The 21,029-nt window shown below is 40.2% G+C and overlaps 1 protein-coding gene across 1 annotated transcript in view; it reads right to left on the bottom strand.

Annotated features, from left to right (window-relative positions):
- Nucleotides 1-2,799: 2,799 nt before the first annotated feature.
- SRFBP1 (serum response factor binding protein 1) overlaps nucleotides 2,800-21,029 on the bottom strand; it is a 74,212-nt gene continuing 55,982 nt past the window's right edge. The window contains exons 5-8 of the mRNA XM_054178732.1: nucleotides 5,588-5,669; nucleotides 4,065-4,806; nucleotides 3,642-3,679; nucleotides 2,800-3,014 (exon numbers count right to left, since the gene is read on the bottom strand). Of these exons, the coding sequence (XP_054034707.1) occupies nucleotides 2,827-3,014; nucleotides 3,642-3,679; nucleotides 4,065-4,806; nucleotides 5,588-5,669 (1,050 nt within the window). The 3' untranslated portion in view covers nucleotides 2,800-2,826. The remainder of the gene's footprint in view (nucleotides 3,015-3,641; nucleotides 3,680-4,064; nucleotides 4,807-5,587; nucleotides 5,670-21,029) is intronic.

Below are 21,029 nucleotides of genomic sequence, written 5' to 3'. Positions count from 1 at the left end.
TGGGGTTATAAAACTGGAATTGCAATGAGCTGGAAGTTGGCTGACCAACTGGAGCATTTCTCTTATGAGAGGCTAAGAGATCTGGGGCTCTTTAATCTGAAAAAGAGACTGAGAGAGGATATTATCAATGCATATCAGTATCTAAAGGGTGGAGGTCTTGAGGGTGTGTGGCTGGGCTTCTTTCAGTGGTCCTTTCAGGGCAAGACCGAGTGTGTACAAACTAGAACACAGGAGGTTTCACTTGAACTTAAGGAAAAAGTTGTTTGAAGGTGATGGAGCACTGGAACAGTCTGCCCAGAGAGGTTGTGGGGGCTCTTCCTCTGGAGACTTTCAAAACCCACTGGGACATGTTCCTGTGCAAGCTGATCTAGGTATACCTGTGTTAGCAGGGAGGTTGGACTAGATGGCCTCCCATGTACCCTTCCAACCCCTAACATCCTGTCATTCTGTGATGTATCACTGTGTGCTTCCTCTATCCCTGTGCTTAAAATATCCCTTTCTGACTACTGTTGAAGACAGCCAGAGGAACCTTTGGTTTGATGCAGAGTTATTCTTCAGCATTTAGAAACACTACATGAATTCTACAGTGCATTGTCCTACATCCACTGCAGTTATTACAAAGTTTCTGAATTCATCTTGACCTCAGTGCCTGGCAAGGTTATGAAGCAGCTCATCCTGAGTGTCATCAAGTAGCATGTACATGAAAACCAGGGCATTAGGTCCAGTTAACATGGGTTTAGGAAAGGAAGGTCCTGCCTATCCAATTTGATCTATGACTGGGTGACCTGCCTGGTAGATGAGGGGAGGGCTGTGGATGTGGTCTACCTAGACTTCAGCAAAGCCTTTGACACAGTCAAAGGAAAAGCTGTCAGCCCAAGGCTTGGACAGGTGCACCCTTCACTGTGTTAAAAACTGGCTGGATGAGCAGGCACAGAGAGTGGTTGTGAATGGTGTGCCATCCAGTTGGTGTCCAGCGACCAGTGGTGTCCCCCAGGGATCAGTACTGGGCCCAGTTCTGTTCAACATCTTTACTGATGACGTGGATGAGGGGATTGAGTCTACTGTTCGCAAATTAGTGGATGATACCAAGTTGTGGGGGGAGGGGGGGAGAAAGCGGGGGGAGGAGTGTTGGAAGGCAGGAAGACACTTAGAGAGACCTGGACAGGCTGGATCGATGGGCTGAGGCCAGTGGTATGAGGTTTAACAAGGTTCTATACTTTGGCCACAATAACCCCATGCAGTGCTACAGACTGGGGCTTGAGTGGCTGGAGAGAGGCCTGGCAGAGAGAGACCTGGGAGTGCTGGTTGACAGCTGACTGAACATGAGCCAGCAGGGTGCCCAGGTGGCACAGAAGGGCAATGGCATCTTGGCCTGTATCAAAAATAGTGTAGCCAGCACGACTAGGGATGTAATTCTGCCCCTGCACATGACACTAGCGAAGCCTCACCTCAAGCACTGTGTGCAGTTCTGGGCCCCTCACTTCAAGATTAATACTGAGGGGCTGGAGCAGGTCCAGAGGAGAGTGATGAGACTGGTGAAAGGACTGGAGGGGAAGTCTGATGAAGAGAGGCTGAGGGAGTTGGGGTTGTTTAGCCTCGAGGAGACTCAGTGGGTATGTTATCACACTCTACAGCTACCTGAAGTTGTAGTAAGGTGGAGGGTCAGGCTCTTCTCCCAGGTCACTTGTGACAAGATGAGAAGGCATGACCTGGAGCTGTCCCAGGGGAGGTTTAGGTTGGATGCTAGGAAGCATTTCCTCACAGAAGGGGTACTTAGACACTGGAATGAGCTGCCAAGGGAGGTGGTGGAGTCACCATCCCTGGAAGTGTTTAAGGAAAGATTGGATGTGGCACTTAATGATATGGTCTAGTCACTGTGGTGACTAGATGATCTCAGAGGTCTATTCCAGCCTCAATAATTCTATGATTCTGTAAAGATTATGAAATACAACTATATTTACCAAGCAACACTGTTAAAGTTTAATTACAAGTTCAGAACTTGTTTCAACTAAGCAGGAGGAAAAGCCCTTGAAGAAAAGTACAATGAAGACTTTATCTCATATCCAAATTAAATGAAGTCCAAAAATCAGAATGATACTTAGAAGTCAGATGCTTCTTAGTGTACAAAGACCTTTCAGTCTTTCAGCATTTTTTCAGGAAGTGCAATACAGACATGTTGGAGCACCCAGATAACATCCTCCAAGACAACAGTATTAAAGACACTCTCAGTTCTATAAACTGGCAGCATAATCAAGTGACACAAGATCACAATTTCACAGGCCAATATTTTATTGCCCTCCAGAAATTTTCACATCAAGCATACTACCCACTGGCTTCTCCAGCTACCTGATACATTATTGAAGTCTGAGCAAGTTTAAGGATCTCTTTTTTACAGCTGAGATACATTTCACAGGACAATCACTTCAATATTTTGTATTTTCCCCTTTGTTTTGACATCCAAGTCCTGATGTAGCTAAAAGTACATTTTTACCTGCCACCCCCTCCCCCCAGAAAAAAGAAGCTCTAAAGAATCTCTACAAATAATGGTCCTAAAACCCGTTTGTTTGCATTAAGGTGTATTTCATAAATGGTGGCATAGCATCCTGGGACTGAAGAATCCAGACCATACACTGAATAAATGAAGCAATCTTCATTATTAACAAAGGGTAAGTTCTAGCAGTTACCTTCCGTAGGCTGCAAACAATAACGACAGTGTAAGAAAAACGTTCAAACAGCACTTGTTGCTTCAAAAGAAAAAACCACCAGATGCAAAACTGTAAAAATCTTTTTTTTTTTCTTTTCTTTAAATATCAGTTTACATATAGTCTAGTCATCAAATTTGATCTTTTTCCCTTGGAATGCTGTAATTTGAGACATTTGTTCCCGGCGTCTTTTGCTTGCTTCCCATGATGGATGAAGAGGCTGCTCCAAATGTGCTCTCTTATTGTCACTCTTAGTACTTCCAGCTTTTGCAAATTGTTGCTTCTTGAGATGTGGTTCCTTTTGAAGAAGAGCTGTGCAAGAAGTACAAAGTAAAATGCTAACTACACCTCGAACCTTCATAAAAATATGCTAAAATTACCGTGGGATTGCAGATACTGACAAGAATTTCTTAATGAGCTTTGGGGAACACAATGTGAATGTTTACAGCAAGATTTTCTCATCTCGCAGTCCAGATTTATTATTACTAACCACATTCAACATTTGTGTAGACAAATTACTGTCTCCAATTTTTCCCCCACACTAAACAATGTAACACAGTATGGTTTCCAAGACATTACCACACTCTATAAATTGAACAGAATATTGAGGAAGGCATTGAAGGAATTACTCAAAAGAGAGACTTATTTGCTAAGTATCATAATCCAGCACCTGTGCACAGGCTAACACTAATTTCTCAGCATGAAGACAGATGGAAAAACACTTTACTGTATAAACCCTACTGTAGGTGTTTCAAATATTCAAAGCCAGAAAACAGTAAACAATATCCACAAACTAAAATGAAAGCTCAACAGTTGTTACAGTATGTGCCACAAAACTGAAATGAAACAAAAAACAGCCTACCATGACTAAACTGCAGAGGCAACAAAATCCCACAATGTTTTTACTCTTATAACTTTGCCAGCTTAAGTAATACATACCTTTTCTTCCATTTCTGAGACCCTGGTCTTTAGTATTTCTGAAAACAAAAAGAGAATTTAGGATTTTTTGTGAAACTTGTATGACAACCAACACCTGCAGAGAAAGAATTTTCATCACCAAAACACTTGTGCAGCAACTTTTCACACATTAACATGGAAAACCCTTGTATGTTAATTTATCTTTATTAATAAAGAAATAAAAGTATTCAGTAGTGATTTAATTTGGAATCCTGTGCATATGTCAATGCTAATGTGAATATGAAAAATATGTAATTGAGCACAAGAAACCATAAGAAAAGTAGTTTATGGGAGTATGTTTTAAGCTGTAATTGGCTGCAATTTTCCTTGTTTGTTAAGGCCCACAATTTCCATCAGTGGGAACATGGGAGGGAATGGAAAACATAACAAGGGGAAAAGGTTTACCTTCTTCTGTTTTCAGATTTCTGATTAGAGGTAGACAAAGAACTGCAGAACATTGATTCTATCTTGCTTCCTTTTCCATGTGGCTTTCCTTTTTCCATGATAAAATCTTGTGCTCTCTCAGGTGCTGTGTTCTTTTCTTTCTTCAGAACTTTTTCTTCCTGAAGCCTATCCTTTTCTTTTGCTGAAGAAAGATCAGTAACTGCTGCTACCTTTTTCTTTCTTTTTACTTTGCCAATGAAGAAATCATCATTGCTGTCACTGTCAGAATCTGATGACTGGTTATAAAACCTCTCTTCAGTACTATCATCAAAGTACTCATTTTCATTAGTATGCTTCTGTTTACTATCATTCTTTCTTTCTTTTATTGCATGTAATTTGTTCACACTCATATTTTCTTTTCTTTTTTGATAGGCGTGTTTCTTCCCTGTCTTATTCTGAGTGACTGCTTGAATTTGTACTGCCTGAGGTGAGGAGTCTTCTGGAGCACATGCTTCCTCTACTTCCACATGTTGCTCAGAGTCACTCTTACAAAGTTCTTCAGGCACTCCATCAGTTTCTATTTTCATACTAATATTTGTTTTGTGTTCACATCCTTGCTGGTTTTGAGCTAGTTTAAGATCTTGGTCATGCAAATTGTTATTGAAAGGTTGTGCTGATTTAGCCTGTTCTTCTGATGTAGCCTTTTTTGAAGGAGTGGATTTGGCTGGGTTCTTTCTTGCATCCTTGAAAGCTGTTACAGCAGCTATGCAAAGGGCAGAGGAAAAACCTTTTGTTGCAGCTATGCATGAGTTTACATCAGTTACATGAAAACAACTGAACATTTTTGCAGGTTAAATATGTTGTATTAAGTAAGCATATTTTGAATGTCCTTATCAATCATTTACTGAACACATGGAGCAAGAAATACCTTAAGAGTCCAACATCAACAAAAGTGAGGAAAAGAAATTATCAACTGAAAACATTATTAAACTTGAGTTTAACTGTGAACTTTCAGCAAATAATCTGCAGCTGGTAATCATGTTCATTTAGGGCATTACTCTGTGTATAAAAAATGCAGACAGAGTACATTATTCAGATACAATTCAATAGGTACTTGACATTGTCTGTTATTAACTTTGTCATTGTTACTAGGATTTGACCACTTTTTGCAACAACTTTAGTTAGAAAATTAAAGAGAACAGGAATTCTATATACAGGACTTGACACTGGAAACCCAGTTGTAATGCTTCTTTCATCTCTCACTTCAATCCCACTAAATTTAGAGATGCTCCACTATAACCATTAGATTTTTAGAGTTCCATTTATGAGCCCTGCTTCTCCCACACTCCCACCCTCACACATGAGTCCATTCCAAACAATATACATGAATATAAGCTTGTGACACTTGGTTCACTGCAGCTAGTTAAGGAGGAGTTTGCAGGAGTTTTTTTTGTTGGTGGTTTTCTTCTACTTTTTGTACTTGTTGTTCATGTTAGGAATATACAGGAATAAGGTCATAAAACAGTCAGTGTAATATTTCATACCTTTAAGTTCAACAAATCTGGGTTTCAAGATGGGATGTGTTGCAAGTCTTGCAATGGCTCGCTCAGCTGCAGTACAGTTTGGCTATACAAAATAAATTAAAAGGCATGAAGTCAATAGAACGGTGAATATTTGCACAGTTCTGCTACACTGCATGCTAATGTAATTCACTGAACAAGAGGAAAAGCTTACAAAACTATATTTTTTTCTGTTTTACTGTCATTCTAAGTGAGGAAAAATCTGTCTGAACATTGACAGTAATGTATTAGATATGTAAATCTGCTGTGTCTCGGGTACTGAATAGGGTAACATGAATTTTGTTTTTAAAGCATGCCTTTTAAAAGGATACATACTTTCAGAGCTGACACACTGATCTTACATGATTTCTTACAATTGCAAAGCAAATTCATAAACCCCTTAAATAAAGGACACCATATTGGTAGAAGGCAGGAAGGAATACAACAGCATGCAAGAAGTGCAGTACATATGCAAAAAGTGGGCAAAATGAAATAGCAGGTGCTGAAGGAATACATATTAAATGTGGCTGAATGGCAAGGTCTAACCTTATGGTAGAATAACTCTGTAGACTGATTCAAAGAAAAATATGATCCTCCTTTAATTTCAAGTAAAAGAAGAGTAGGAATTCAATTTCTGACTTCCTCTTTTGTATATTAAAAGATACAGGTATAACACATTCCAAAATCTATCTCATTTTCATCTCCTTATCACAACTCTGCTTGAAGAACAAAATGAGAAGTTTCTGAGACCTTTCCAAAGACAGTTTTGTCTTTTTGTTGGAAGGGAGGGACAGGAGGTGTAACAGGCTTGTAAAACTAAAACCTACAGTGGAATTCTTTTTGGACACAGAAAATGCACCTTTCTTCCTTTCGCCAAGGAATACTGTAATGGGTACATGTTTACATTGTTGTTACCTGTGACTTGAGCTATATGCTACAGGGTGCCACACAAACCAACAGATGATGAACCTTGCAAGAAGTGGGGCAAATGCCCCATGACCCAACCTGTGCTGCTTTTTGTGCCCAACGACTAAATACAACACACTATCTCCTGTCCTGAGTGATCACCACAAAAAATGGGAGTCCAGCTCACAGGTAGGTAAACAGCATGGAATAAAAGGTGTACACTGTACTTTCTCTGCCCTGAGATACAGTTAACTTTCTCTGTGGCAGCCAAGATGGTGCCGTGCTTTGGATTTGTGATTAAAATATTTCAGAGCGGGTAACACACCCATCTTTTAGTCATCGCTGAGCAATGCCTCCCCAGCATCAAGGTCTTCTCTGTTTCTCAGTCTGCACAACAAACAAGCAAGCACAGGGTGGGCAAGAGGAATGCCACACCCTGGAGAGCTGACCTAAACTGACCAAAAGCATATTCCATTCCATGTCAAGGCATGCTCAGCAATAAAAGCTCAAAGAAAGGAAAAGGAAAAGGGGAGGTGGTGGGTGTTTGTGGCTATGGCATTTGTCTTACAAAGTAACTTTTATGTAAAATGAAGCCCTGTTTTCTGGGATGTGCCTAAACATCTGCCTGTTGATGGGAAGTAGTGAATAAATCCCTCATTCTCCTTTGTTTGCACATACAGCTTTGCTTCCCTAACTGAACTTTCTTTATCTCAAGCTATGAGTTTTTCTTTTGCTCTTCTGATGCCATCCTCATCCTACAATGATGGGGCAAGTGAGCAGCTGCTAGGTGCTTTGTTTCCAGCTGGGGTCAAACCACAATGACATGAACACTACCTAATACATCAGCAATGCATTCTTAAAGTACCTGATATGCTTAACATGAGAGTACTAACTGGGGAATCTTACTTGGTTGTACGCACATTTTCTTCCAGCAGAATGATGTCACTTAGTATGAACAGTTATGTATGTATTGCATATAGATACAGCATCAAAGATGAACTTACTTTCAGGCTAGCTTAGCTCTAAGAACATGAAATCTAAATTTTGATCCCTGTGTGACAGTGTTGCATGCTGCCACCAGATTCCTTGGACAGCAAGCTCACATGTCTGAAGATCAAACACTATTTTTCTTGTAGGAGGAGGGGAGATTTTTCTATAGCTGGAAAATCTATTTCTGAACTTAATTAATAGACTTTTCCCCTTAGCTACTTCCTGTGGGTTTTGAAAGAATATACCATGAAGTTCAGAAGGCAGCAGCAGCTTCTGTGCAACATCTGGTGTCCTTTAATTCAAGTATTTATAGAAAGAGTTTAAGCATATACATGCCAATCCATACAGAATAACCACATTTTTTTCCTTATAGCAAAACGCTTCGCAAACACTACACTCACTGATAGACAGTAGCCAACAAACATACAGCATGACATCCACATTCTTTGTAATTTCCCTTTGTAAAATTTTTTTAATTTGGTTGGGGTTTTTTTTTGTTTGGGTTTATTTATTTATTTTTACACATTCAATGTTGAATTCATTTTTCATCAAGTATTTTTCAGTACACAAAACTTTGGTAGAAAAGAACACTTAAGAAGTGTCAGTTGTATTTACACCAAGAACACCTCTTCTCTCCTTCTGCCCCCCCGTATGTAAGCTGCAGACAGAACCACCTGACAGGCTCCACAAATTTCTTTTGTCTTGGTAAGTTGCTAAATAACATATTATTTCTGTATACAGTATTAAAGACTTCTGTTGTTACTGGCTCCTTACACGCTCACTAAGACGAAAACAAATTCACAATGTATATTTTGAGATGTGCTAGGACAGGGGTCAGAAGAAGTATGGAGTGGCTTTGAGAGCTGGTAGCATCGTGTAATGATCAGGCAGAAGTGCATACTGCTTCATACAGCACAGGTGAGAATGGAAACTGAGTGCTGCAGGGCCTTGGGGCACATGGGATTACAGGGCTTGAAAGGAAGCTCTTGTAGCATACTTGAGACGGCAGAGCTTTGGGAAGAATCAAAGGGCAGAAACCTGAGATCAGTATGGAAACATGAAGACTTCTGACCATTACTTCATTCTGATTACTCTTCCTATTAAAGTCTACTTTGGTTTGTACTGTCTCTGATATAATCAATAATAGGAAAGGAAGAAGTCATACTTCTTCCTTTCACTTTTGTACAAATGGCCATGTTTCAGGTCTCTTCAGAAACAATTTTGCTACTAGAAGAGTATACTAATACACAGACTACAGCTGGGTCAAAGGACAGTGCTACCAAAGTAGTAATGCTTGGTGGTCCTGCATCTCTCACTTTAGATCATCTCTCAGTTATTTAAAATCATGACATTTGAATGGAGAAAAGTCAGAAACTCCACTGACAAGTGTGCAGTACATGGCAAAAGCTATGACAAAAAGTAACCTTGAAACAAGTCATACTCAAGTTTCTAAACTAACTGGAAATGTCATTTAATGTTGAATGTAGCAACAGCCTGATTTCAAAAAGAAAAATGGCAGAGATAATGCTAACCAGGGTAAGCATGAGAAAAAAAAATCCCCAGTTTTGGGCCAAAACAAGATGTCATTGCATGCCCTTTGTAGCTGGTTAGGAGAAAAACTGTCTACTAAAACTAAACCAAACTCAACCAAACAAAAACAACCCAAAAAACCTGTTAACCAACACATTCTTCCCAGAACTGTAACTAGTTACAGCTGTCCCTCACAAGAGTGCAGTGTACAGGGGCAGAATGACCTCCCTGCTCCTGCTGGCCACACTGTTCCTGATACAGGCAAGGATGCCATTGGCCTTCTTGGCCACCTGGGCACAGTGCTGGCTCATGTTCAGCCTACTATTGACCACAGGTCCCTCTCTGTCTGGCCGCTCTCCAGCCACTCTGGCCCCAGCCTGTAGCACTGCATGGGGTTGCTGTGGCCAATGTGCAGATGGATGTGTTGAATCTCATGCCCTTGGACTCTGCCCATCTGTCCAGCCTGTCGAGGTCCCTCTGCAGAGCCTCTCTACCCTCCAGCAGATCAACTCCTGCGCCCAGCTTGGTGTTGTCTGCAAATTTACTGATGATGGACTCAATGCCCTCATCCAGATCATCAATAAAGATGTTAAAGAGCATGGGGCCCAGCACTGATCCCTGGGGCACACCACTGGTGAGTGGCTGCCAGCTGGATGTGGCACCATTCACCACCACTCTCTAGGCTCAGCCCTCCAGCCAGTTCCTAACCCATCGCAGTGTGCTCCCATCCAAGCCATGGACTGACAGCTTGGCCAGGAGTTTGCTGTGGGGGGCGCTATCAAAGGCCTTGCTGAAGTCCAGGTAGACTACATCCACAGCCTTCCCCACATCCACCAGGTGGGTCACCTGATCATAGAAGGAGATCAGGTTGGTCAGGCAGGACCTCCCCTTTCCATGGTGCCTGGGCCTGATCCCTTGGCCATCCTGTAAGTGCTGTGTGACTGCACTCAGGATGACCTGTTCCATAATCTTGCCTGGCACTAAGGTCAGGCTGACAGGCCTATAATTCCCTGGCTCATCCAACTGTCCCTTCTTGTGGGTGGGCACAATGTTGGCCAGCTTCCAGTCTTCTGGGACCTCTCCAGTGAGCCAGGACTGCTGAAAAATGATGGAGAGTGGCTTGGCCAGCTCATCTGCCAGCTCTCTCAGCACCCTAGGATGGATCCCGCCCGGTCCCATGGACTTGTGGGGATCCAAGTGGCTGAGGAGATCTCTAGCTACCTCCTCCTGGAACACAGGGGAACTATACTGCTCGCTGGCTCCATCTGCCAGCTCAGAAGGCCAGCTGTCTGGAAGACATTCTGTCCTGCTGTTAAAATTTGAGGCAAAAAAGGTGTTAAGTACCTCTGCCTTTTTCTCATCTTTTGTTAGTACGTTCCACTCCGTGTCCACCAAGGAGTGGAGGTTGTCCTTGCCCCTTCTCTTGCTATTAATGTATTTATAGAAGGATTTTCTGTTGTCCTTCACAGCAGAGGCCAGCCTAAGCTCTAAATGTGCTTTTGTCTCCCTATTTTTCTTCCTACATTAGTGTACATGCACTTCAGCTGGGCTGCTGATTTCACCCCTGGCTCCAGCTTATCACCCCCAGACTCCTGCCTGGGGGGACTGGTTTCAGCTCCTTCCCCCTTCGAATCTAGTTTAAAGCCCTGTCAATGAGACCTGCCAACTCCCTTCCTAGAATCTTTTTCCCTTTGAGGGACAGACCATTCTCGTATACTGTGACCTTTCTCCTCCTCTGGTACAGATGTACTCCCATCAGTTGCCATCTGACCTGGTGCAGTAGAAAGTTTCCCAAGATCGAAAACCACAAAATTCTTTTGATCACACCAGCCTCTAAGCCACTTGTTGATTGTAGCTGCTGACCTGTTCCTTCTGGTATTCCCTCCTGCAACTAAGGGTATTGATGAAAAAATTACTTGTGCACCTGTGGTGGGTCCAGAGAGAAAGGCCAGAGTGTCCCAGCACTGTCCCTTTCTTAAAGGCACAGCCTCAAATGGTCACAGCACCTGACCCCTCAACCAGATCTCCCAGGGCCTTTAAGTAATATTTGATAGTCCTGGGAGTTCTGATTGCAACATTATCAGTCCCTAACTCCTTCACTATTAAGGGATAGTAGTCAGAAGGCTGCACCAGACTAGGCAGCCTTCTGGTAACATCCCTAACTTGAACTCCTGGGAGGCGGCAAACTTCCCTGTGAGAAGGGTCTGGCCAACATATGGGGCCCTCTGTTCCCCTCAGGAGGGAATTGCAAATAACAATCACCCTCCTCCTTTTTTTTGAGGGAACAAGTCCTGATGCCGGGGGAAGGCTGTTTAACCTTAGGCTGTTTAGCCTTAGGGAAAACCTCAGATGGTATGTCCTCTGGCATCAGAATCACCTCACCCTCGACCTCCAGTGCCCATACTTGTTTTCCAAGGGCAGCGGGGAAGGTGAGGGGAGGCTTTACTTTGCTGAGAGGAGGTTTTACTTTGCGTCTTTTGAGAGAAACCTGCGTCCATTCCCTGCTGCTTTTTGGATAACCAGCCTCTGCTAGGGGAGCCTGCAGAGCCTGGTTACTCAAGTTCATCTCTCTTCTACATTCCCTTACAGCTCTAAGTCTAGCAACCTCATCCTTCAGTTTGGCCACCAGGTTAAGCAGATAGTTGATCTGCTCACACCTAATGCAGGAGTTGTCCCCACTACCCTGCATCTCAAGTGCCAGGCTCCAGCACTCTCTGCAGCCATCTACCTGGACACCTCTCTGCTTATGTTCCACCCCAGTCTGAGTCGACACTGATTTTTTGAAGGAGTGTTTGCTGCGAGTCACAGCCATGCCTATCCCTGGCCATGTGACCTACTGGACAAAAAAATCAGAAAAAGTGCAGCAGCACATGTGGCTGCAGCTGAGTGAGAGCACAGCAGCTGCCCGCTGAAATGCAGCCCCTGCATGCCCCGGATGGCTTTTTAAATCTGCCGCTGGTGACGTAATGATCACGAGCAGCAGGCAGGTGAGAAGATGGCTATGCCGATTGTGGCCGTTTGACGCTGTGCCTTTAAGAAAGGGGCACACTGGCTAAATGTTTGTAAAATATTTTGGTATTCTAAACGAATTTCATTGGTAGAATTGTGGGAGGTGAGACTGTTAGACCCAGCGCGGCTGGGACTTTCTCTCAGTCTTCCTTCCTTCGCTGTGCCTTTCGGCTGGATCTGCTTCTGGGCTTCTTGCCAAGAGATAAGAACTAACTCACTCCCTGTAACAGGCCTGCCCGCTTCTTCCCCTGTCCTGCTAACCATCCTCGTCTCTTCTTCTACCTCTTTGGGGGAGAAGGGAGGTAGGGGGTGAAGGGGGGCACAGGGGGAAGCCCCCTCTGTGGGGGGTCTGGTTTCTGGTTGAGTTAATTTGCTGTATATTCCTGTATATATTGTAAAATACCTGTATTTGTTGTGTTACATAGAATCTGTTTCCTTGTAAAATATAATCTCATTTCTCCGACTGGGTTTAGCCGTGGTCTCTTTCTCAGTGGGGGAGGGAAAGCAGAGCCTTTCCTTTCAAACCACCACACCGATCCTCACTGAGTGCCTGGGGATTGCCGGGGTCTTGCTGCGCCCACAGCCTGAAAAGGAAAGTAATGAGGTGCCCTCCAAGGCTGCTGGTCTCGGTGTGTTCCCAAGAGAGCTTCCCACTGAAATTATGGAAGATGATATAAAAGACTTCAGGAACACAGCACACACAAGCCAGGAGTAGGCCATGTTATAACATGCTTCTCAAAACGAGACAGAATTTCTTGGCATACCACATCACAGTTTTTCTGCACAACTGAAAACAGTTTTATTTTAATCTATATGTGTTTCAGCCACTTTCTGAAAAAGACAATGGAAATACAAATTATGATCACTAAAAAAAAACACACAGTATTACAACATCTGAGATAAACGTACCAAGTTTTTGGCACTAAAATGTAGATTTTCCATCATTAAGTCTATTGAGAGGGTATATAGGCTCAAAACTTACTCTTAATGATAAACACATGTCATATATATATGGAAGCCTTGATACTGGCTTAAGTGTATCAGTGGATGATGGATGCAAACTAAATGAAAATCCTGGATGTTCACATTTTATAGCAGGTGTTTCACCATATGGTACACAGAACAGACACCTTTATGCTTAGAGGCTCTCAGGCATCTTCTAGGCCATCACATAATTATTACTGAACTCTGGCATGCAGAAGTTTCCTAAAATTGTCCTGCAATTATTCATATTCCAAATCTAAGAAAAACTAGACCATCACCCTTTAAATTTATGTTATTGTACTTTTTAATTGACTAGCTGCCTCACATTTCCCATACTTTCTCTCACCTAGTAATCTTGCCATAAAGGGGCAATAAGCTGTAAATTTACACTCCCATTTTCCAAAGCTGTAGCTTTTTTATGTAGACCATTTACCAGCTATATTGACTGACAGCCCAATGGAGGATTCTCTTTAAAGAGAATTCCAATAAGTCAAGACCATCTAATTTTCCTCCTTCTAGAGTCAAGTTTTAGAAAGTTCCAGCAATAGTGCCTCCAGCACTTTTCATCTAGTTTTCCAGTGTCAGCAGACTGACTGGCTTCATATTGAGCTGGAAGAGCCCTCCTAATCTCTTAAATTGAAATATAGTGCTTCACAACACAGCATCACTCTCATGCACATACATCTTACTCTATTATGGTACTTTAAATAATCTTGAAAATCTGTTGGAAGAAAGATATCTATTACATCTGTCATGACATTTTATGCCACGTATTCTAGTTCCACCCCCCCTTTTCTGTTTGTTTTTGTTTCAAGGACTGGTATGGAAGTATTAATAATTTATACCCTTTCACGAGCATTAACTGGAACTGTAGGCAGTCTGATTTACCTTCTGTATTTATTGGATCAAGCTGTTCCCTCCCTTGGTCTCTAAATGACATCCTGAAAAGCAGCCACATGGCCCCTGTTGGTTGTATCACTGTGAATCAGGTGTTCCTCCATGCATATTGTTTTGTCCTTGTTTTTAGTTAAAGCATTCATTTATGAACTTTAACATTTTCAGTGCCAGCAGTCTGGCACATTCATCTTTCCTGTCTAGTCTTCTCTTGCCTCAAATGCTCCCCAAACACCTAAATCTATTCTTTCTATACCATACTCTCATCCATACATTGAGATTCTGGTCCTCTATCCTCCTCTCGGACATAGTATGCAAGTCTGAAGAATATTTTGGAGAAGGATACCAAAGAGATTCTGGCTATCAGTAATTTGGCTTATCTTTAAAAGAAAAAAAAAAAAGGAAAAAAAAAGCTGCCACACACAACCACCAAACACAGCCAGACACAAAAACCCCAACACACATACAAAATGCAATCCACAACCCCCTCCCCAAACCAACGAACATAGCCTGAGAACCTCATTACACTACATTTTTTAATTCTGCATTTTCTTCAAGGAGAGCACAAACCCAAGACTACTTCTGATATACTCCTCTACTGTTCCCAGAACAGCTCATGTCCAGTAAGGTATTTTTATATCCATCACTTAAATACTCAAACAAACTATGAAAGCTGAGAGTTGCTGTGATATAAATCTGAGACTCAAAAATAGTGCATGTGAAGCACCATGCGAAACATCAGTACCACAAACACTTAAAAAATACTTAAAAAACCACTCTTCTCCTGCACACACCTTTCCATCCATTTATACTCTTGAAGTGTGTTTACTGTGCCTGAATTACATAGATGATCCAAAACAAGTATCATTTACAAAAATGTGAATCAACTCCCTCTGAACTTGATTGACAACAATACTGTAGCTCACATTCTGGGCTGATACACTATGTAATATTCAAATTAAAACCAACTGAGATGGAGCCTTGTCCAAAGACAAGTATACCCTGAACAATCCAACAAGACAGACAACAAAATTAAGTAATGTAGCTTTACAGTAATGCAATGAGTGGCAGAAAAATCCCTGGACTAGTAATTTAAAATCTGACATGAGACAGTCTTTCTGTGTCAGAGATAAATGTAGTATTCCTCTGAAAAACTGACAGTTACAAGCAGTTTATGTCAATACTGAACTTTAGAAAGATTCTTTCCCAAATGGACAAAATCCAAGCTGTAATTATACTGAGCTCCCTGCAATCACTACTCTGCTGAAGATGATGGTAGCTTTGGTCTTAAGTCTGTCTCCTTGCTCTCAAACAGTGACTCTACTGAGGTACATGTTTGGCAACCTAATTTAAAATGCAAAGAGGCTAATGTAGAAGAGATTGGCAAATTGGTCTAGATAAAGTAAGGGAAAGAGTGCATGCGTATGTGTGGAATGGCTAACCAGAGGTAGGCAGGCAATGGACGGAATGTGTCATAGACAGGAGCCTGAACTCTCCCATTGGAAGCCTGGGAAGGGATTGAAAGTGGTTGGTCTGGTATACAGACAACTAGGTGAAGAAGTAGGCAGGAGGACAGAAAGATTTATCAAAAACTGACTTTATAGGGACACAAACTTCAGTTGCAGCCACCACAATGAATGATAGGCTCTGAAGTATAGAGGAGTACATATATGAAAGATGTGCTAAACAACTCACAGCTCATGTGATGAAATTTGGAAGATGAGGAGCCTTCAGGAAAAGAAAAGAAAACCCAAACAGTCACACGGAGAAAGTATTTACGCCTGAATGTGATATTCATCACTGAATGTAAAATTCTTCACTTCATTAGTAGTCTTAGGAAGACCACAGACATTCCTGTTTAATGTTAACATCTGGTGTTTGACATGGAAAATTCTCAGGAAACAGTGGCTTCACGTATTCAGTGTAACTTCCATTCAAACAGAGTCAAAATACTCAGGACAAGAAGAATTCAGCTCTGCAACAGTGATTCCCCAGCATCAGGCCAATTATTTTAGCCTTTGTTACAGGAAATTGTGCTCTTAAATCAATGAAACACGTTTTCAAAAACACAGGATGTTGACAGATGCAACTATTACCTAGAGAAAAGTGTGTCTGGTCTCTGTTATGCAAATGAATACCTTTATTTCCATACTGAAATAAGAAAGGAACATGACATTTTAACATGCAAGGAAATAAATGGTATTATTTTACAATTTGCAGTATAAACACACTGTTGGAGAATGGAAACAATGCTCGTAGTACAAGGCAATATACTCACTTTTAATGCTAAGTGAAGTTGATAATGTTTCCAATAATTGGTACTTAGAAAGAAAGGGGCTGTGGAGTGTGTGAGGAATGAGGTGGAGATTAACAGAGCCCAGGTAGATGATCATTAAACTAGCATATTATTGCATATTCTTCTTATAATTAAGACATGACAATCTATATATGATTTCTAATTTAGGAGAGCTGTAGCAGCCAGAGTTTAGAGAAATGAGAATGGAGTTTTTCATGGGTCCCTCAAAATCACCAGCCACACACCCTTCCATTGACAAAATCAAACCTTAAAACACTGAAAAGAATTAATAACTATGTGATACAATGTTGATGGACTATCAGATTTGTAGTACACATAAGATTGATTATTCATACAGTACTTCTCTCCCTATGGTTTATGGATTGCGAACAAAATATTTTCATAAGCAAAGAATGTTAAAAATCCACATTAACTAATTATCCAGTTATACTGCTATTAAAGGCACCAACAACATAAGTTTTATATCAATAACAACATCTCTACTAATCAGAATGTTTTTGTAGTGAGTAGGATTCTTCAGGGGGGCTTAGGGGAGAGAAGGGAAGAGAAGGGATGAGGTTGTGGAAAAATACCCCAAAGCCCAGACAAAAGACAGCAAATATTCTGTGCCTGATCCAAAGCTTTGAAGTTAACGGAAAGTCTTGAATTAAACTGCAAGAGACTGCACCAGGCCTCTTTTATGATTTAGTGCATTTCATTTCCTCAGATTTAATTCAGAGAATAGAGAGGGTTTGTTTTTATTTATTTTGCACTATGAAGTACATTCTAAAAATAAAGGCAAAGATCACAAGTGTACATTAACAGCTTTGTATTTTCCAAAGTTAGAAAATATAGGTAATAATGTTCCTCCACAGAGGCAGAGATGTATTTAACCAAAAGTTCTACTTAATTCAGAAATTACATCTTTCTATCCCTTTAGAAATAAGTATATCCATTGGAAGAAATGCTATGCATTTATTGGTTGTGTAGCCATGTCTTGTATGTGTTACTTTCTTGTAAGCAAAGATTACCATTTAGTAATATACTCTGGGGATCCTCATACTTCAAATAATTCCTTACTGGTTCTTAATTAATGCCTCAAAGTTGGCTGCCTTTCACAGATTGCCTTTCACAGACTGTTGGTGTGAAACACATTTTCAGTGTAAATCCACAAGCACAGTGACTACCTTATTCTTGCTTTTTATTTTTCACTGGTGACAAAGATGTTGTGGACTGACAGACTAATCTCATAGACAGACTAATGTTGTGGACTGACAGACTAATCTCATAGACAGACTAATCACATAGTTTAGGCAGGTGACAAGAATCTGAGAAATACTATTTTCATAATGTAATTTAAACATGCTGTTTAAAGAAATGAAGGTAATCAGTCCTGCAACTTCATCCTCTTTGCTTCTGCTTTTCCTGGGCAAAAATACTTTTCTGCCTCTTTCTCAAGTCCTTCTTGCCCAAGGACTTCCTTAGCCCTACACTGAATTCATGAAGTTCAGGAGGCAAAACAGAGCCTTCTCACATATGAACATATTGAACTCTTATTGGATAAAACACAGAATACCACTTCTTGTTACAGTTAATTTAGTTGGTTCCCCAGTCTCAAGTTAATTTGAGACAAATAGCCATAGATACTAAATCACTCATCCCTGAAATAATGCACAGAACTGAAGTGTAACACTTTGGTTACCCGGTAAAAATATCTGGACCTGAAGCAAGACAGCACTATGTCATCCTTCCAAAATCATGTCAAGTACAGCTGTCCTCACCAGGCAGCTTAGACTTTTAATGACTAGAATCATACTGTGCACCAGGCTGTTCGGTGAAATCCTGGCATGTCTCTCCATGGCTGTGCATGAGCTGCCTGAGATCCTGTTTCTGAAGTCTTTGAATTCCTTTCGAATTCCAAACAAGACAAAGCTGGTTCCTGACCATGAAGCAATCCAAAATAAGCTCTCCAGGTCTTACATTAACAAAAGAAAAGCTTTTAAGAGCTGGTAATGGCCTACATTCTGGTTTAGAAGAAATTTCTCAACTCATTTTAATTGTGTCATGCTTTTCAGTAAAGCTGAGACTCAAGAGGGATGTGGGACAGCCTCAACAAACTTTGAAGATCACAATATACTCAAAATTTGCTGTGCAGAATCCTCTTTGCAGACAAGCATCTGTATAATTCAAATGTCACAGGACTGGAGTAATGTGAAAATACAGGGTTTAGCAGGAAAAGGTGGTACTCTCTTCTAGGACCACAGATTAAAGCTCAGTGGAAAAAATAAAAAAGAAAAAGAAAATTATGCTACTAAGTTAATGTAAAGATTATATCTGGAAACAAAAAATAGAGGATGTATTTATCATCTGCATATATTGCTGGTATTTCTGCAAATTAGAAGCATGTGCTCAATTCAAGCTCTGACAGTAATATCTACTTTACTCTTCAATTTAAGAAAAAACACAATAGTCCTTTGCAGATTCAGTCTCAATTCCTCCTCCCTCCAAGATTCTGAAAGTCACTGAATTCTGAAGTGCACTTACTGCATTACTTAGAAAAAGTATTTTGACTTAAAGCAAGATGACACTCCAGACCACTGCTTGTAGCAGAGTTTTGATATGCTGAAGGAGAATTTTGTCATTCTTAGTGTTTAAAACAGGCAAGTTCTTTTCTTACGTTTTCAGACTTATTGGAATAAAACCAAAATGAGATGCTACAATAAATTAGTCAATATCTGTTTACCACTAGTGCAGATGCAACAAAATTAACATTGGTTATGATGAAGATATTCACAGGTGCATGGACCAATGTTCCCTCTTCCGGAGAAACAGCACAGATGATACATATAATTCCTCAAACGCCAGAAAAAATATTAAAACATATTAATCTGTCTATTTTGCCCATCTTAATTTATCTAGATTACTTTACACCTCTGTTAGCAACAAATTGAAGATAACTGTTAAGACCTATGTCAGTTCCCAGGTCAGTTTTCTGCCTGTAATGAACTTTAGGATTAGCTTTTGATTTGTAACTTGCATGCTGGAGCACAACACTAACGAAGCAAGTCTGAACAGTTACAGGTAGGTACGCAATGAGAATACTTCAAAATGCAATCCCAGTTGTCTAAAAAGAACATTAGACAACAAATCTGTCATAAAAACTTGAAGTCAATACCTAGAAAATACAAGTTCCTTTTTTTCAGCAGTTATAATTAAACACCAAAAGTATAAAGTCTAGTTAAAGTTGCATGGTGACATTCATTACAATTTTTACAATATGATTACCTGTTGATTGCTATGGTGTCAGGTGGAGCAGTATTAAGATGGGTTAAAAGTATTTCATCTGAGACACAAAGAACTCTTCATCTTATTTTAGAGTAAATTTGCTAAGCTCTGTAACATTTTTATAAATTAGAGAAGGAAGAATCATGTGGCTGGCTGGTGGCTCTTGCCAGCTCTCTCTGCAACTGTCCCAAATCTCATCTGCTCACCAGCAGCTATCAGGATAGCAGTATTGACAGATGAATTGTAAGAACTGCAGATAGAGTGCCACTTGCTAAACACTTAGCACATTTTTATTGTACTTGACTGAAATGTATGCCAATTCTTTTTAAATAGAAAAGTAAGCATATCTTATTCTCAAAAATATATGGGGAAACAGTAATGAAACATAAAATCTCAGTGGGTAGAAGGAATTAAACAAATATCTTGACTACATGTCCACTATGCAAAACTAATATTCAGCATTCCAGAGTGAATTAAAAGCAGATTGCCTTTTATCAATGAAATCAAACCTATTTTGAAAATGAAAACAGCCACAGGATGTTTTTGTTCAAATATTTTGAAACTTGAAGTTAATGAAAAGGTAAACAATGTGGTCTGCATTTCATGTGACCTATGGAATATTGCTAGGGATAGAAAATCAATGACTTTTAATTTTTTTTATTGCATGTATAATAATAAACTGGGAAAAAGAATATATAATACATTGGTAGATTAAATGTTGTTAAAGTACAGAAGGAACGCCTTTAGTTGGGGGTTTGCTGTGGCTAGTCAGAAAAGCATAGCCACCACTTGTCAACAATATGTAGTAATTTTGTATGTTATTCTCTTGCAGTGTGCTTGAAAAAAGCCATCAGCATCCATCAAATTTAATTTGAAACATGAAACCCGTTCACTACAAGGTGTGACATTTAGCTGACTTACATGCCACTGAAAAACAAGACCAGCAGCAGAAAGAAACTAAAATAATAACAGTTCTAAAAAACCAAAACAATTCCATGAAGGTATCTGTATTATCTGGTTTCTTGGATTACAGCTAAGTGAAAGCCTATTTTAATTAAATAAAGCAAGCATACTGTCAGCTATGACTATAAATACATCAAAAATAATGGGATAAATTAGTAAGATTAATAATATTCCTTTTGTAGTTTTCAGAATAAAATAATTGCTTAGAAAATAAAATTCCAACCATAAACCTATAAAGTCTTTTAAGAGAAATAGCAAAAATGATTTAATTTTGGGACTCCTGTACTTCATGTGATGATTGTAAGCGTGATGCATTTGAATTCCTGGCAAAATAATCTCCTACAGAAAGTCACAGAAAGTCATACTGTTTGAATTTAGCATCCTTCTTCAAGCATGAGATCCTTCTCCACGTGTCCTCACACATCCAGAGTCTTCACTTCTGCACCACTTCTAACATTACAGTAACCAGTTTCTGACTGGTTTACCTTCAGACCAGAAAATCTTGATCTAACACATTTAAAAGAATACTGCTTTCTAGTTCTTCTTTGTATGTATTTATGGCCTTCTCCT

The sequence above is a fragment of the Dryobates pubescens genome, chromosome Z, assembly GCF_014839835.1.
Source record: "Dryobates pubescens isolate bDryPub1 chromosome Z, bDryPub1.pri, whole genome shotgun sequence".
Taxonomy (NCBI): domain Eukaryota; kingdom Metazoa; phylum Chordata; class Aves; order Piciformes; family Picidae; genus Dryobates; species Dryobates pubescens.
This window is presented reverse-complemented; position numbering and strand designations above follow the sequence as displayed.